At 57.3% G+C, this 16,239-nt stretch overlaps 7 protein-coding genes and 1 non-coding gene across 8 annotated transcripts; 6 read left to right on the plus strand and 2 right to left on the minus strand.

Annotated features, from left to right (window-relative positions):
• Positions 1-215: 215 nt before the first annotated feature.
• Positions 216-2,795, plus strand: F5144DRAFT_235730 (major facilitator superfamily transporter). Its single transcript, XM_066783298.1, has 6 exons — positions 216-520; positions 590-885; positions 1,022-1,190; positions 1,254-1,373; positions 1,435-2,048; positions 2,120-2,795. Exons 1-6 carry the CDS (start codon positions 312-314, stop codon positions 2,515-2,517), a joined length of 1,806 nt encoding a protein of 601 aa, XP_066643055.1. The 5' UTR covers positions 216-311; the 3' UTR covers positions 2,518-2,795.
• Positions 2,796-3,283: 488 nt separating this feature from the next.
• On the plus strand, positions 3,284-4,466 carry F5144DRAFT_547942 (uncharacterized protein; the record flags this gene model as incomplete). Its single annotated transcript, XM_066787501.1, has 6 exons — positions 3,284-3,588; positions 3,720-3,736; positions 3,810-4,102; positions 4,159-4,214; positions 4,276-4,384; positions 4,434-4,466. The coding sequence occupies 6 exons, from the start codon at positions 3,284-3,286 to the stop codon at positions 4,464-4,466; spliced, it is 813 nt and encodes a 270-aa protein (XP_066643056.1).
• A 275-nt stretch (positions 4,467-4,741) lies between these two features.
• F5144DRAFT_t96 lies at positions 4,742-4,827 on the plus strand. Its single transcript has one exon. It is a non-coding gene; the product is annotated as a tRNA-Gln (tRNA).
• A 1,111-nt stretch (positions 4,828-5,938) lies between these two features.
• Positions 5,939-6,571, plus strand: F5144DRAFT_547943 (uncharacterized protein; the record flags this gene model as incomplete). Its single annotated transcript, XM_066787502.1, has 3 exons — positions 5,939-5,945; positions 6,063-6,218; positions 6,426-6,571. 3 exons carry the CDS (start codon positions 5,939-5,941, stop codon positions 6,569-6,571), a joined length of 309 nt encoding a protein of 102 aa, XP_066643057.1.
• Positions 6,572-7,044: 473 nt separating this feature from the next.
• F5144DRAFT_547944 (uncharacterized protein) lies at positions 7,045-9,624 on the minus strand (the record flags this gene model as incomplete). The annotated part of the gene is made up of 3 exons (XM_066787503.1): positions 7,045-9,294; positions 9,350-9,520; positions 9,577-9,624. The coding sequence occupies 3 exons, from the start codon at positions 9,622-9,624 to the stop codon at positions 7,045-7,047; spliced, it is 2,469 nt and encodes an 822-aa protein (XP_066643058.1).
• Positions 9,625-10,002: 378 nt separating this feature from the next.
• Positions 10,003-11,484, plus strand: F5144DRAFT_572541 (ATP synthase subunit D-domain-containing protein). The gene is made up of 8 exons (XM_066788897.1): positions 10,003-10,199; positions 10,261-10,373; positions 10,441-10,451; positions 10,531-10,905; positions 10,965-10,974; positions 11,024-11,064; positions 11,120-11,175; positions 11,224-11,484. Exons 1-8 carry the CDS (start codon positions 10,185-10,187, stop codon positions 11,389-11,391), a joined length of 789 nt encoding a protein of 262 aa, XP_066643059.1. The 5' UTR covers positions 10,003-10,184; the 3' UTR covers positions 11,392-11,484.
• On the minus strand, positions 11,485-12,596 carry F5144DRAFT_572543 (uncharacterized protein). The gene is made up of 3 exons (XM_066788898.1): positions 12,465-12,596; positions 12,068-12,381; positions 11,485-12,006 (listed from the first exon to the last, which is right to left on the minus strand). Exons 1-3 carry the CDS (start codon positions 12,488-12,490, stop codon positions 11,603-11,605), a joined length of 744 nt encoding a protein of 247 aa, XP_066643060.1. The 5' UTR covers positions 12,491-12,596; the 3' UTR covers positions 11,485-11,602.
• A 642-nt stretch (positions 12,597-13,238) lies between these two features.
• Positions 13,239-16,211, plus strand: F5144DRAFT_491645 (uncharacterized protein; the record flags this gene model as incomplete). Its single annotated transcript, XM_066785873.1, has 1 exon — positions 13,239-16,211. The coding sequence occupies one exon, from the start codon at positions 13,239-13,241 to the stop codon at positions 16,209-16,211; it is 2,973 nt and encodes a 990-aa protein (XP_066643061.1).
• Between the last annotated feature and the right edge of the window lie 28 nt (positions 16,212-16,239).

Genomic DNA, 16,239 nt, shown 5'->3' on the forward strand with positions numbered 1-16,239 from the left:
TTACCTCGCATCTTCGTTTACACTGTCCGAGTGCGAGTCAATTCCCATTGACCCGGGTCACCAAGGAGGGAGGTATCAACTATCAAGTCTCGTGGTTCTGCCTATGACTCAATCGTAGTCCTGGTGCTTCGAGGTTTAAGGGGGATCGTGAGGAGGGCTCTTATACCTGGCCGCCACCCTTGATCTCGAAAATAGCATAGAGGGCGCCGATAACAAGAACCGCCTCACGTCCCTAGACCCCTCCTCACCCCTATTTACCACTGCCCTATTCCGGACCAAACTTAGGTCTCGCCGCTGCGGCATCAACCAACATGGAGAAGAACTCCCCGTCACGGGGCTCGCCCCTTGAAGCGGCGGACAAACTCGACCACGACGAAAAACAACCCCCTAACCCGACACAAACACCCATCAGCCCACCCGAAGAAACCCAAGCGGGCGCCCTCACAGACAGCACCACCGACGAAAAACACCTCGGACCGCAATCCATCCCCCGACTCCGCTTCATCGCCCTATCAACAGGGTAAAACACCTCACCCAAGCCCGCAGTCATCCAGCCAGACAGACTAACCACACTTCCCTGCCCCCACAGCGTCGCCCTCGGCCTCTTCCTCTCCATGCTCGACTCGTCCATCGTCGCCACCTCGCTCTTCACCATCGCCGCCGAGTTCGGCGACGTCGGCTCCATTAACTGGGTCGCCCTCGCCTACACGCTGACCTACCTGAGCTGTGCCGTGCTCTTTGCCCGCGTGTCCGACGTCGTCGGCCGCCACGCCGCTTTCGCGGCCGCCTATGTGGTGTTTATTGTGTTTTCGATTGCGTGTGGTTTTGCGAGTGGGATGGGGCAGTTGATTGCGTTTAGGGCGTTGCAGGGCGTGGGGGGGAGTGGTGAGTCTTTTTTTTTTTCTTTCTTATTTTTCTTTGGCCGTCTGTTGGTTAGGTGGTTGGGGGGGTTGGGTTGTTGTTCGGAAGGGGGGAGTAGGTAGAAATGGGGGGATGATATGGGAGCTAACCAGAAATACAGGGCTGTATAGCGTGTCGATGATCATCCTGCCTGAGGTGACGCCGGACCGGGCAAAGAAGCATATCGCCGCTGTGGTGGGGTGTGTGTTGGCGACGTCGGGGGTGCTTGGGCCGGTTTTGGGCGGCGTCCTGACCCAGTACACGAGCTGGCGATGGGTGTTTTGGATCAAGTACGTTGTGTCTTGTTTGCGTGGGTACCAATAAGGGGTATTGTAATGCTAACGCCAGCACAGCGGCCCCATCGGCGGCGTTTCACTTCTAGTTTTCCTCCTCGCCTGGCCCAAAAAGGAACACCTTCCCTCTCTCGAACGCCGCGCCTGGAAAGACGTCGATTTCGTCGGCGCCTTTCTCTTGTAAGACCCCTTAACCAAAACCACCCCAAACCCCCACAACCTCCCACTAACCCCCCTCAAGAATCGCATCCGCCACCCTGATAGTCTTCCCCTTCCAAAACGCGTCGTCCTCCGCCCCCTGGAGCTCCGCCATCTTCCTCGCCCCACTCCTCACCGGCCTGCTCTCCCTCGCCGGCCTCTTCACCTGGCAAGCCCTCCTCACCAAACGACAATCCACCCTCTCCACCACCACCACAACAAAAACCGCCTTCGCCCTCCCCCCCGTGCTCCTCCGCAACCGCGTCTACGCCGCCACCGCCCTGCACACCCTCCTCACGGGCTTCCCCTACCTGCTCTGCATCTACGCCTTCCCCGTGCGCTTCCAAGCCGTGTACGGCGCGTCGCCGCTGCGTGCCGGCCTGCTGCTGCTGCCGATGCTGGCGGCGTCGGCGATGGGGACCGTGGTGGCGGGGGCGGTGAACGGGAATCCGGGGCGGCAGGAACGGTTTTTTGAGACGTTGACGGTGGCGGGGGCGCTGATGATGCTGGGGTGTGGGTTGGAGATGATGGCGGAGCCGGTCGGGGCGGTGGAGGCGAAGGTGTTGGGGTTTTTGGTGTTTGTGGGGTTGGGGTTTGGGTTGTCGGCGGCGGGGGGGACGATGTTGGCTGGGGCGGAGGCGCCTGTTTGGGAGCATGGTGGGTTCTTTCATGATTTTTTTCCCTTGCGGTGTAGGGTGGAAGCTAACTGCACGGGGCCTGGCTTGTAGCATCGGCACAGGGCATCGTGGCACAGGTCCGCATCTTTGGTGGGAGCATCGGGATTGCGGCGTCATCGGCTATCCTGGGGGCCAAGACTAGGGGCGAGCTGGCCGGCGGGGAGCTGCCGCCCGAGATGCTGGCGAACCTGGCGTCGGACCCGTCGGCGCTCTCGCCGGAGCAGTGGGGGTCCATCCGGCGGGCTTACACGGATGCGCTGCACGAGGACATGATTGTGTGCTGCGCGGTGCTGGCTGCCGCCATGGTAGTCACGCTGGGGGTGTACCGGAAGAACAGGGTGTCGATGCAAGAGATGATGAAGCAGCGGTACCGCGAGGAGGGAGAGAGGCGGCGGGCGGCAAAGGGTGAGAGTGAGCAGCGGGATGGTTCCGGCGATACAAGGGTGTAGGAGATCATTAGGCATTGGAAAGGTTTTGGATATCATTTGGGTAACGGCGGCGGCGTTTGGATACCTCAACAACCTGGTTGGACGAGGGTGATGTTTGTCTTGTTTATTAATATTTATAAGGGCATTGGTTAAAAAGGGGCAACCCAAGGGGCATCTACATAGTGGGCAGATACGGTATAAACAAACACTCATCTCCGTCCCATCTTTCGTCTTCTCTCTCTACGGTAAGTCACATTTCATATCCCACCCCTTATCACCCCGAACTTGTTATTTTCTCACTTTTATCCAACTTAGCGCCTCCACTGGCGATGTTAGCCCCGAGCTCCGGGTAAGGGGGACCTATCAGTGCGGGGTAGCTGCTTAACGCCGGCGCAAATGGAGCCGGTGCGGGGTGTTTTCCGGAGCCGGCCCGGCAACGGCATTCATCCGCTCTAGGTGGGTGGACCTCGAACGAAATGGCGTCAGCGCCGATTCCGCGGGGGTCACTTTGTCATCTCATCCCTTATTACCACCTCCGCTTCCGCCCCGGGACCTCGAATTAATTTACTTTCTTGCCATGTTCTCACGAGCAACACGGACAACAGCCACCACAGCACTCACCAGAAGAAGACCAACAACAACCTTCACCCGCACCCTCACTTCCCGATCCGGACCCCCATCATCCAGTTCACATATCCCCCTCCTCCCCACCACCACCACCCGCTTCTCCATCCCACGCCCAACCCCATCAACAACAACAACACCACCACCACCAACAACCCGCACCATGTCCACCGCCATGGCCCAACGCCTCCAAGGCAAAACCATCCTCATCACGGGCGCCTCGTCCGGCATCGGGCGGAGCTGCGCGCTCGAGTTCGCCCGCACCGCCCCGCGCGACCTGCGCCTGGTGCTGACGGCGCGCCGCACCGACCGGCTGCGCGAGGTCGCCGAGCAGATCCGCGCCGAGGTGGGCGACGGGGTGAAGGTGCTGCCTGTTGAGTTGGATGTGGCGGATCCGGTGGCGGTGAGGGGGTTTGTGGGGGGACTGCCGGAGGAGTGGAGGGGGGTGGATGTGTTGGTTAATAATGCGTGAGTTTTTTGTTCTTTTTCTTTTGTTTTTCTTCTTTTTCTTTGTTTTAATTTATCAAAATGTTTTTGTTTTGGTTTGTGTGGAAAAGGGGGGAAACGTTGAAGTAAAGGAGTGCTGACATTGGTTATAGCGGGCTGGTGAAAGGAGGTATGAGACCCTGGAAAGACCGAACAGATACGGGTGGTGGTGAGCGAGTGAATACTAATATACACCACCGCAGTCGCCCGCGCCCCTGAGATCGCCGAGAACGACATCAACGTCATGTTTCAGACCAACGTCACCGGCCTGATCAACATGACCCAGGCCATCCTGCCCATCTTCAAGGCCCGCCCCGAGGGCGGCGCCGGCGACATCATCAACATCGGCAGCATCGCCGGCCGGGAGCCCTACCCCGGCGGTAGCATCTACTGCGCCACCAAGGCTGCTGTGCGCGCCTTCTCTGACTCGCTGCGAAAGGAGCTGATCGATACCCGGATCCGCGTCATGGAAGTCGACCCCGGGCAGGTTGAGACGGTGGGTTATTGAATCATACGTCATGCTGCCGGTTGGTGCTAATACTGCATGGTTAGGAGTTTTCCGTGGTCCGGTTTTACGGCGACAAGTCCAAGGCTGACGCCGTTTATGCGTATGTTTATTATTGTCTTATTTCTTATGCCGCGAGAAGACAACGACTGACACTGCTGCAGTGGTTGCGACCCCCTGACGCCCGAAGACATTGCTGAAGTGGTGGTCTTTGTCGCTGGTAGGCGGCAGAACGTGGTCATTGCCGACACACTAATCTTTCCCAGCCACCAAGTAAGTTCCTACAGCGCCTCTTTATCTGGGCCATGCTGACGGTTCTCAGGCTGGTGCTGGTGCTCTTCACCGCAAGACATGATAAAGGGGTAAACGGTGTTGATAGTGGTGAGGTTCGGTGGGCTCTTGTAGTGACAGATGTTACAGCAGACTTAGACTATGTAGATGATAAGATGCCTCTAAAACACCTTCCTTGCCTTTTTTATTTTGCTCGGACGCCTGGTGGTGACGATGACGGTGATGAACATGGGGAGCGGGAGGAGAGCCAGAGAGTTTGGTCCGGTAACCCTAACCCTGTTGGTGGTATTAGCCTACATAAGGCACAGATTTTGAAGCGTGCATTAGGCACATGACTAAGGTTGTGTAGTGTAGTGGTTATCACTCTGGATTTTGACTGCGAGTCTCACCTTCCAGTAACCCCGGTTCGAACCCGGGCACGACCTCAACTTTTGTTCACTCAATCAGCTCGCTGTCTTTTTGGTTTCAACACTCGCTGAGGCCGTATTGGCCTATTTTCGTTTCCTTTTTTTTACTGCGGAAACATTTCACGCCGGTCTCCTTACAGAATAGGACACATAGTGTACCACAAAGCTTACTCAACTCGTGCTTATTATCTACCCTTTACTAGTATCTATGCACGTGGTTGATGTTAGTTCCGAGGCAGTGTATCTCAGCGTCCTCCTCTCCCCTTCTCTATTTCCCTTCACGGTGCGTCTCGCTAGTCGAATTAGATCCTTTGAAGTTCGCCCCCAGATCAGCGGGTAGATGCGGCTGCCCAGGGGCTATCCTTCGATCAAACAGAGCTAGGGGGTGTGATGTGATCGAGGCCTCCCACCCCCGCCGTGTTTTAACTCGACGATTATTGACTCAAGTTAGTCAGGCCTCGAACCCTCTTGTTAGGAGCCAGCTCCGAACACCTTTGGGCATGACGTCAGCTGTGTTTGATTCCGTTGCCCTCCAGGGACACCCCGTGATGCATGCCTGCACTGCCACCGCCGTTATACAGACAGTCCTTTGTACAATTCGACATTATGATCCGAGATCAGCTGTTACAATACTTGTTGGGTGTGAGAATATTACCAGTATTGGGGAGGGCCGGGTAGAATATCATGTTAACATGGCAGCCGATATCATCGTGATAGATGTCTGTCATTCGGGGAAGCTTGCCATCCTGCAGTAGGCCGGAAACAAAAGATAAAGTCGTTGTATCTGCTTAGTCTAGATGGACCCAAGATAACCAGCAGCATGGGGCACCTGACAGGAGTTCAAACAAAGCAAACAGCAAGGGGGCAACTCAGCCAAGCGCCTAGACCTTGAGCCTCCCACCTACCCCTCCCTTTCCTGATCTGGAAGGATATAGAGGAGCTTTGCGTCCGTGTTGCGATGACCACACTTAGACTCCCTCCCTCCCCCTCCTGACGTCTTCTGGGCTTGACCTTCTCCACCTCGTCTCTCTTTCCTCTTCTCCTCTACGACTGTAGTAGTTGAAGCATCGCCATTTTACCCAAGCAGTGCACCTTATACGACCACTCATCAACGCCGAAAGTATCGATCATGTCAGGTATGGCTCTCTCCCTCCCCTCCCATCCTCTCCACGACCCCGTCGCCCTATCCAACCCCAACCCCTTCCCCAATGCCGCCACCCTCGAATTTACTGACGACCCCTAACCCGACCCAGACGACAGGAAACAAAGTACTGCTAGCACCAACCCCGGAAGCCCAACAACTCAGCAGTTCCCAAAGTCGGGGACAGGAAAAGAGGTCGCTCCCTTGAGCCCAACCTCCCGATTAGAGCCACCAGCAGACCGAGCGCGGCGAGGCAGCGACGAGTGGGGTGCGTTGTCCCCATTATCTCCATCTCCCACCGTGCCATAGCTCTGTCCGCCGCCTCCTTGTAGTGCTTTACATCCCCAACACCCACCATATCACTTTCCCCCGATTTCCCTCCCCCTTCCTCTCCCACATGTCAATCTCCCTACTCCCCAATTACCACCCCCCCTTCACCCCCCACACAAGCTCAACTAACAAAACACCCACAAAGACGCCTCCAAGGTCCCTCCCTCCCGCTTCCAGAAGCGCAAGGGCTCCATCTACGCCGTCCCCCACTCGCGCGACGGCAAGATCGACAGTAACTACCACGCCAAGTACTTTGAGAAGCTGGCTGAGATGGGGTATGACAAGAAGTAGTGAGAGCTCAGGAGGGAAGGTTCCATTGCATCGTATCTCATCCCGATTGGGGCTAGGCGGCCATCTTTCATTTTTGGAGGGGTGGTTGGAAAGACGTGTTCGTGTGTATGCTGGCTGGGTATGGCATGGCATGGCTTGTTACTGTTTTTATTTGGTTTTCGGGGATGGGAAATTGTTGACCCAGCTGGCGGGTATATACCTAAGTCCCTCACCCACTGGATTGAAACCCAAAAAAATAGGCATGATCGGGAGGAAGGAGTTTATTCGTTCGTTCGGCCGTCCGATCCGCTTGCTTCAACCTAGAAACTGATGAGTTCTTGCGATAATCTTGCTGCAATAGTCCACCTATCCTACCCGTGCCGTGCCCCCCTCCCCCACCCCGGAATAGATCCCCTTCCGTGGCCCCCCTCCTGAGGGAAAAAAAAAAAAAAAAGGCCTACACGACCCCCACCCGTCCAAGTAGAGAAATCATGTTATTCATCCATATCGTCAAGATCGATGGCGTCGGGGTTCGACACCTCGACCGCCTGGCTGGTCACATTCCCCTTGAGCCCCTCGGACGCCGCCACAAACCCGGCCGGCGCGCGGGCCTGCCTCTCCAGCTGCTCCATCGCATCCGCGACCTCCTCGTCGACCTCCTCCTCGCCGTCTTGCTGCCTTTGCAGCTGGCTCTTGGCAAGCGCCTGCGACGCGATGAAGTTGACGTCGGTGTTGTACTGCGCCTGAACGCTGCGCTTGATGCGCAGCATCTCCTTGAACGTGTCTTCGTTGCCGTGCTGCACCTCGAACTGTTCCCACTTAGTCCAGAAATCCGGGTTCGTCCGCGGGTCGCAGAACTGTGACGCGTGTCCGTAGATGGCCCTGGCGCGGTCAATTTCGCCAAGCCTCTTCTCCATGTCGGCAAACTTCAAGCACATGTCGCGCGCCTCGTTGTCCGGTAGCGTCGCGATGGCGCGCTCGTAAATGGGGCGGGTGGACGGCAGGCCGAAGTTGGAAGCTGACTTGGTGATGTAGAAGTTGAACATGTCCGCCCGGTCCTCGTCCGATACCGCCCGCGTAGCGCGCTCGTAGATGCGCATGGCGTGCCGCGCCAGTCCGCGCTCCTCCTCGAGATTGCCGTACATGAGGTAGATGACTTTGGCGAATTTGGGCGGGCAGTCCAGGACGGCCTGTTCAAATAGATCTCGTAGCCGCTCAATGCCGATCTTGCGATCTACCGCTTTGGTGAGGTAGAGATTCCATAGCTCAAAAGCAACCGGGTAGCTGAAGAGATCGAGGCCGCGCTCGTAGATCTTGAACGACTCCTCGAAGTACTTGTGCTCCTCGAGGAGGTTGGCATAATTTACGACAGTTTGTGGTGTCGCAATCCGGAGCTCAAATATCCTCTCGTAGACCTTCTTGGTCTCGTCGAGAGAGCTTACGCTCTCCACGAGGTCAACGTAAAAACTCCACAGCTTCCAGCTCTTGTGCACACGTTGTTGTGGCGATAGCGTCTCGTCGAAGTAATCTACCGTCGACCTTTTAGGCGCTTGAGTCGCTTTGGCCATGATCCTGACGGCCTCGTCGAAGTTCTCATTTCGCAGCTCCATCTCGGCCCATTCGATCCACATGTCGGCGAGCTCCGCTACCGACTTAAACGGGACTTTAGTTGCCTTCTCCATAATGACCCGCGCATTCCGCAAATCTCCTCCCTTCTCGTAGAACTTGGCGTAGTTGGCCCATAGCTGGTGGAATGCGCCGACCGCTTTCTTCGGCTGGATGGCGGCAATGGCGTCGGTGTACGTCTGTACCACCTCTTGCTTGTTCTCACCCCATAGTGCGACCCGTTTCTCCCACTCGGTGACACTGTTCGGGTTCTGCCGGAGTAGTACGTCGTTCAGGAGGAAGGGCCGGCGGTCCATGAGGTGCTCGAAGCGCATCATGCGGATGTCGAGATCGAAGTCGGCCCCTTCGTCCACCACGCCCTTTTCGGCTCGTTTGGAAGCAACCTCCATTAATGCCCCAATGATGGATTCCTCAAACTCGGTGTACGAGTCGAACACGAGCGTAAAATCTCGCACCGTCATCACCGTGGTGATACCCTCCTCAAACACGTCCCTCGCCTGCTCGAAATCACCTCGCCGGATCCAGTAGGTCGCCAAGCCGCACCACAGCTTCCCTCTTTGATCGCCAAACCGTTCGATTCCGCTCCGGATGATACCTTCCACGTCGATGTCTGCCTCATGGCCCGTGTCTATGTCGACCGCATGCTCAACCAGCAGGTCGACCATCTCGCTCCATATCTCGTAGTGTCCCTTTGCATTTTTGCTTTGGAACCGCGGGTTGTTGAGGATGTCCGTGTACTTGTTGACGGCCTCGGTGTAAAGCCCGGTATGAACTAGCAGCTCGATAAAATCCTCGGCATCCTCGGGGTGGACCTGCATGTACCGCCGCCAGACCTTGACGGCCGTCATTCCCTCGGCCGAGTTTGCGAATGGTCGGTACAGCGCCCATATTCTGTTGTGTTGGGTGATGGGGAGCGCCCGGAGCGCCCGGTCGAAGGCGTGCCGCGTGGAGGTCACGAGGGGTTGCTGCATCAAGAACTTGAGATACATCTCCCATATCCTAGGCATTTTGTTGAGAAGAATGAGCGCTCGTTCGAATAGGGGGTTCACTTTTTGGTATTCGGCGGCGAAGATGGCGGCATTTAGCTTGGCGATATGCTTCATCCTAAACCTGAGATACTACCGGGGGGTTGGGTTAGCAATGACCGATGCGGCTGGCGGGATTGGAGCCTACCATCTTCCACAACTTGTACGACCGCGGCAGCTGGACGCACGCGCGCTCCATGACAAAAGCCTGCTCTCGTATTGTTCCATGTTGGAGCTTGTATTCGATGTAGGCAAGCCACGGTTTGGTGCTTCCCGGGTTACGTTGGATGTCTTGCTCGTAAGGGAAATCGTCCTCCGACTAAAGCCTGCGTTAGCGATGCCGGTATAAGCTGAAAGGGAGGCCTGACAGCGTACCACTAGGGCCAAGTCTGGCTGGCGATCGGAAGGGGCGTTCGAAGCCATTTTCTCTGCGTGAACGTGTGTCGTCGTTGCGAGAAACCGATTGGCGCTTCCAGCGCTGGGGGACGGGGAAAGGGGGAGGTGGTTAGAAAGCGCGTTGCCGTGACATCACTGCCAGGTCGTCGAAATGGTTGCACGCGTGACGGCGGGACAGCAGCGGCGAGGTTGCTCGGTTTCCGTGCTGCGTTTTTCGAGGTCTCGCGATTGGGCGCGCTGGTTGGAGGTAGATGTAACCTCCGGTGGGACCCAACGTCCATTAACGGCGGGTGCTCGGGCCATCTCATGCTGCAGCGCCGCAGGGATCGAAGTTGGTGGGGCCAAGTGCCAAGTTAAAACGACCGTTCAGTGGCTCGTTGCACTGTCCGTCAGTTGGTTGGGTGCTGCAGCCTTCCGTCACTGTCGCGAGCTTCAAGCTCCACAACTCCAACCGGTCCTCCTTCAACAACCGACATCTTACGCTTCCGCCCGTCACTCACCGAGAGGACTACCGAATCTTTGTTTTCAAGTCTTGACAGTTGCTTCTTTAGAATTACCTCACACCTTCCCCTCGAAACTTCGCAACAATGTCCGGCGCAGGAGTGCGTTGCCCCAGCTCATGCGCCCCCACCACGAGATAGCCCAGTAACTGACCCAAGACAGGACCGGGAAGCCGTCTTCCCAACGCGGCAGTCCCTAGGCATAATGAAAGCCAAGCTTAAGGGCGCCGAGACAGGCCACAGCTTGCTCAAGCGGAAAAGTGAGGCTTTGACCAAGTATGCCCCTTCCCCTCCCTCCCAACTACAACTCCAAGTAACTAACACCATACCCCCCTCTCCCTAGGCGCTTCCGAGGTAACTCATAACCTACCACCCACCCTCCCCACGAACCCCTCCATCCGTCCCAACCATTAACACTCCGGCCCCCTCGCAGACATCACCCGGCGGATCGACGAGGCGAAGCGCAAGATGGGCCGCGTGATGCAGATCGCGTCGCTGTCGCTGGCGGAGGTGACGTACGCGGTGGGCGGCAACATCGGGTACCAGATCCAGGAGTCGGCCAAGTCGGCGCGGTTCCGCATCCGCGCCAAGCAGGAGAACGTGTCGGGCGTGCTGCTGCCGGCCTTTGAGAGCTACCTGACCGAGGGCAACAACGACTTCGCCATGACGGGGCTGGGCAAGGGCGGCCAGCAGGTCCAGCGCTGCCGTGAGACCTACGCCCGCGCCGTCGAGGCGCTTGTGGAGCTGGCGAGTCTGCAGACGGCGTTTGTCATCTTGGACGAGGTCATCAAGGTCGTTAATCGGAGAGGTGAGTGCCCCGATTTCTGGGGTCCGTTTGGTTGCAACTTGGTGCTAACTTGGGACTAGTTAATGCCATGTAAGCTGTGCAGTTGTGGTGATTGTGGTGCGTTTCTAACGGCAGGTAGCGAACACGTCATTATTCCGAGGACGGAGAACACCATCAAGTGTAAGGATCATATAACCCATTTTCCTATCTCTCCGCAGCCACTAATAGCTAGCAGATATCAACTCGGAACTCGACGAGCTTGACAGAGAAGAGTTTTACAGACTCAAGAAGGTACGTGTTGCGGTTCCTCTTCAGGGTCCATTGGCTAACTCCGAATAGGTCGCAAACAAGAAGCAGCGGGACACTGCCGCCGCAGACGCCGAGATGAAAAAGAGGAAAGAAGAGAGTGAGGAAAAGGGAGAGGAGAATGTAGCGCCGGAGGCTGAGGATTCTGCCGGGCCGACGGATCTTTTAGCAGCTGCTGAGGATGAGGATGTGATCTTTTAAATGGGCTGGCGCGGCCAGCCTTTGCCGTGTCATGATGTTGGTAGATTTGTTGGTCGATACCGTCGTTTGTCAGGCATTGGCGCAATTGGGAGTTGCTTGCTTTTATTGCATTGGGTATCTACGGTAGCAGCAATCTGTATTATCGTAACCAACGCCTTACCTAAAACATGTCCCTTCCCAGACCAAGATCCGTTTTTGAAACCCGAAGACTCTACTGCCGCTGGTAGGTCACCTTCATCATCTTTTCGCCGTTCTTTAGTGGCATGCCAGCCGTGTTCTCCTTGGCGGTAATAGCACCCGCCTCGGCCTCGTATTCGACGAAGGCGATTCCGCTGCGGCCAGGCACCGTCCGGACCTCGCGGAAGCCTTCGAAGCGGCCGAAGATGGCGTTGAGCGCGTCCTTGTCGAAGTCGTCTGGTAGGTTCTGGACGAACAGGATGCGGTTGGGCGGCAGGTACTCGTCGGGCACAACGGCGGTAGCGCCGGCTCCGGTAGACTTGAGACCCGCGCCGCGGGCGTTCTTGGCTGGGCGGGCGCCCACTTCGGCGGCGGCGCCTGGCATGGGGCGCTTGAGGCGCTTCTGCTCTTCGGCAGTCTCGAGAGCCTTCTTTTTGTCTGTTGTCAAAGATTAGCGGGGTTGGACGGATATGCGGGGGCAGAACGAGGAATCGCATACCCTTCTCGGCCATGCGTCGGCGCTTGTGTGCGTCAAACTCTTCCTCGTTGCCCGTCTGCATCACCGTCGCATCACTTCGGGTGCGCGCCAGGGCGAGTTGCATTGGCTTGTCGAAGAGCTCGAAGCCATGGATGTCCTCAATGGCAGCCAACGCAGACTCGGGCTTGTCAAAGACGACGAAAGCTTGACCCTTCGCCTTTAGGTTTGTCTTGGCCACGACATCAATCACGTTGCCATACTCGGAAAAGAGGGCGCGCAGTGCCTCCTTGAGCGGTTCGGGCTTGACGCGCTCCTCCAAATTACGGACATAAACCCTGCGAAGCTTGCGGTTAGTTTCTCCTTACCAGTTCGCAAACGGGGTGATGCTTTGTATGTGTCGGAGTGCAATGACACATACGTAGCGATGGGCTGTTGGGCAGCCATGTTTTCTTTTCGCAGCGGTGCGATTGTGGTTTCGCAGTCTAAGTTTTTGGTGTTGTCGAAAGTTTGATGGTTCGAGGCTCAGATGCTTCAGCAAAGTCGCCTGTGTTTCCAGTGATCGGGGCCAAAACTGCCGATGCCCGGTTCTTTTGGCTTGGCAGTTGGTGTAGGAGCTGCATGCTGTGTCGAAGCGGCCCGCGAGAATGCCAAGAGGCCCCACCATCAGAAGACCAAGGGGAAATGATTGCCAGGATAAGGCGTCACAGCGGCATCTCGCAAGCGGCGCGATGACATTTGCCCACCATCCACTGCCTGAGTGTTGTTGACCCCCTTCAACTCTCAAACTCCCGTCTGCTTCCTGCAGCCCCCTTAACCATGTACGATTAAGGCAGTGTCCCACACAGATGCAAGACACGGTGTTTATGGGTAGTGCGTGAATACGCGCTCCTTTCTTTTGTCGCGACCTGCTTGACCCGGCACGGTTTCGGGTTTCTAGGATTGCCCGTCCTGTCCTGGGATTCTCTGGGTTCCCGAGGTTCCCGCTCGCCACATCCAGGTACCTCACCTGGTCGCTCGACCACTCCACGATCGGTTCACACTCGGTCCCGGGTCTGTATCTGAACCTGCCGTCATGGACCATACCATTATTCCAGAGGCTGTGGCGGCAGCGATGCCAGGAGCGCTCGACAATGCAAGTGCCTGGCATAACTTCACGATATGGACGGCCCAACATTTCGGCTTGGCAGTAAACATGACAAAGTTGACGCCATCGTTGGAGGATCTCGTTTGGGCAGGCCCTCGCATGGTTATGAGATTGGGCCGACTGGGCTCTTTCATCTCGTTTCCAGATGCCATTGACGCCTTTGGCCAGCGAATCGTGCCCGATGCAACGAACAGCGACCTATTTTCCACCTCGACAATAATGGCGGCCGACCTTGTCGAAACCCTTACCGAAACTACATCGACCGCTGCGTCTTCTGCGCCCAGCTTGGCTGCTGCCGCCGTCGCGGATGCGGTGGCCCAGAATCCGAACGCTTTCATCTCGCGGTTCTCGATGGAAGGCGCAAAAGGCTTGGGGGGTGTATTCAGCTACGCCACCAGCAAGTGGGCGCTCTGCTGCATTGCCATGGCCGTTATCTTCAACCGCACCCACATATTCGCTGCTACTCGCCGTAGGCTTCGGCTTCGATGGCACGTCCGCCTGTTCATGCGGATCGCTCCTGTGATACTTCTTCTCCTCCAGGCCCGGTGGCTCCTACAATCAATACAGTGTCAGACCTCGCCCGACTTCTCCGAGCTGCGCTGGGGAAATGCGACCAAGAGTTCTGACCTGATGTTCGCACAACCGAACCACTTTCTCAACCGGCTCGGGTCGACTTTACTGCTCGGGGCCTCCGACGAGGAATCATGCCGCTCGGTGAAAATGATCCCCTGGGATGATCGAGAGCAACCCGAGCTAGTGGGCTCTCTCTCCCGGCTTTGGCCGCTCTTTGGGACGTATTGTTTGAGCCAGTTCATGGAGGTGCTCTCTTGCGCGGTGCAAGGCCGCCCGGTAGCCGCTGAAACGGGCATGACATTGTTCGAGCACTCCCTCGCGTTTGCTGAGGCTGACGCTGCTATTGGCAACCAGCTGGGGTGGAGTCTCTTCACCAACGGTACCGCCACCTCGCAAGCAGCACTTGGAACCAAGATCGCGCTCACAAGGTCCATGATTTTGAAGCGAGTCAACACGCCCGCCGAGGTACTTCTCGTGGCCTTCTTCTCCGCCATGAGCCATGCCACGAGCCACATCCTCGGCATCTTTAACCTACAAGCCAAGTTCCGCCTCGTCAGCACGGGGTTCTGGGGCCTTTGCTTCATGTCGAGTCTCCTCTGGAGCGCTTTCAACTTCTCGGTCGACGATCCTTCGGCCCAAGGGTTACTGAGGTTCCCGACCGTGTGCATCATTGGCTTCATCCCCCATATCCTCATCCTGTTCGGGATCTACGCCTGCGGAGTCGTCTACGCCTCAGCACTGGCGCTCTCAGCCGTTGCTACGCCCGAGGGCGACCATAATGGAGAACAGTTGTCCCTCCGGCAACGCCTTCAGCGTGCCCATGCCAACATGCAAGCGAATGTATCGCTTTCCGATATTCGTATCCGGACAGATATGGATTTCTACACTGCCCTTTTGCGAGCAGGCTTCGGTGCCATCACCATGGCGAGCGAGGCCGTCTACCTCAACGAAGACCATCAAGTGAATTTGAAGAGATATACCTGGCTAGAAGACGACAGGTTCCGTGAGCTGGAAGAGCTTCGGATGCAGTGGATCGGTGGTGGCATTCCCGGATCACGATTCGATTCGGTCGGCACCATTGGCCTTGTGCCGGTCAAGGACGGACAGACGCATGCCATGAGCGGCTACGCGAGGGAGAAGGCAGCGCAGCAAATCCCGAAAAATAACACAGCCGCCGGAAGAAGGGTCCGGGACGGCGTGGGCGCCACGGAGCGCAGTTCTAGGTGGCTGATTGCGTTTGAGTACATGATACATATCGGCAAACTAGTGTTTGTTATGTGGGCGTTGGTCACGATCAAAACCATGGCAATGTTCGGTTTACGCACGCCTCCACGGTGGCTCCAGGGCCTATCGCAGCGACCCAAGCCCGAGTCGTCATCCAAAAAGTCCGGCCGGCGCGGTCGCGGGCTGAATGTCGACGTCTTATCCCCCGGTGAAGGGAGGGTCTTCTTCGTAGTCCCGCGGGCCGACTGGGTGGATGTGGAGGCGGAACTACGCCGCCAAATGGACAACAATGATGGAGAAGCAGAAGCCAGCCATGGCAATCCTCCTGCCAACGAAACAGAAGTCGACTCCAAGCTTTACAGCTACTTCCTCAGGGGGGGTTGGTGGGGAAACAACGATTCGAGCGGTGACTACGCTCCTCCCACCCCCCAAACTCCAGACGCCACCAACCTTGACGAGCAGGATTTCGATGACACCACTAGTATCATCTCGACAACCGAAACCGCGAGTGAACTAGACTGGGAATCTGACAATGAGCCTCTCGACGATGGGCAGCGAACCCCAACCCAACAAAACCCCGCCCCCTTCTCTTTTGCCTCAGCAGTGGCATCAGCCCGCGCTTCGCGCGAATCCACCCCGCTCCTTGATACCCCCATCGCAACCACCGACCTTGCCCGGCTACTGAACCCGCAAAGCCCCGAAGACCGCGACGAAGCTGTTGCGCTCGCCGCGCACTTGACCAGCGACGGCATCATGACGCGCTCGCGGTTCAAGCAGCAGCTCCAGCGCCAACGCGCCCAGGTGCTCCTCACCAACAACCAAGCCGCCATCCACACCCGCCGGCAGTTCGCCGCCCCGACCCAAGAGAAGATGACGCCCGAAGAAGAAGCCCGCGTGCTCGAGCAGCTCCTCCTCTCCCGGCGCGCCGCCACCAAACAGCACAGCTCCGTCGCCTCGTCATCCACGCCGCCACCACCGCCCGGCACAACAACAGCCGCAGGCGGCGACGCCAACTCGTCCTGGGCGACGGGCGCCGCCGGGCTGGGCCCGGACGGGCCGCAGTGCGTGGTGTGCCAGAGCGCGCCGCGCACCATCATCGTGTGGCCGTGCCGCTGCCTGAGCCTGTGCGACGACTGCCGCGTGTCGCTGGCTATGAACAACTTCGACAAGTGTGTCTGTTGCCGGCGTGAGGTTATTAGTTTTAGTCGGATCTATGTACCTTAGGTTGGCGAGTGTGGAGAGGGGGGGGGGG

This window comes from Chaetomium tenue, assembly GCF_020726465.1.
Source record: "Chaetomium tenue strain MPI-SDFR-AT-0079 chromosome Unknown F5144scaffold_4, whole genome shotgun sequence".
Taxonomy (NCBI): domain Eukaryota; kingdom Fungi; phylum Ascomycota; class Sordariomycetes; order Sordariales; family Chaetomiaceae; genus Chaetomium; species Chaetomium tenue.

Excerpts from the sequence above, each read along its gene's own strand:
- F5144DRAFT_572541 (XM_066788897.1), top strand. Across the intron at positions 11,065-11,119 it reads GACGGAGAACACCATCAAGT|ATATCAACTCGGAACTCGAC; the intron begins GTAAGGATCATA and ends AATAGCTAGCAG. Across the intron at positions 11,176-11,223 it reads AGTTTTACAGACTCAAGAAG|GTCGCAAACAAGAAGCAGCG; the intron begins GTACGTGTTGCG and ends AACTCCGAATAG.
- F5144DRAFT_235730 (XM_066783298.1), top strand. The coding sequence starts at position 312 with ATGGAGAAGAACTCCCCGTCACGGGGCTCGCCCCTTGAAGCGGCGGAC. Across the intron at positions 1,191-1,253 it reads CGATGGGTGTTTTGGATCAA|CGGCCCCATCGGCGGCGTTT; the intron begins GTACGTTGTGTC and ends ACGCCAGCACAG. Across the intron at positions 1,374-1,434 it reads TTCGTCGGCGCCTTTCTCTT|AATCGCATCCGCCACCCTGA; the intron begins GTAAGACCCCTT and ends ACCCCCCTCAAG.
- F5144DRAFT_572543 (XM_066788898.1), bottom strand. The coding sequence starts at position 12,490 with ATGGCTGCCCAACAGCCCATCGCTAC. Across the intron at positions 12,382-12,464 it reads GCCCAACAGCCCATCGCTAC|GGTTTATGTCCGTAATTTGG; the intron begins GTATGTGTCATT and ends CAAGCTTCGCAG. Across the intron at positions 12,007-12,067 it reads CCGACGCATGGCCGAGAAGG|ACAAAAAGAAGGCTCTCGAG; the intron begins GTATGCGATTCC and ends CTTTGACAACAG.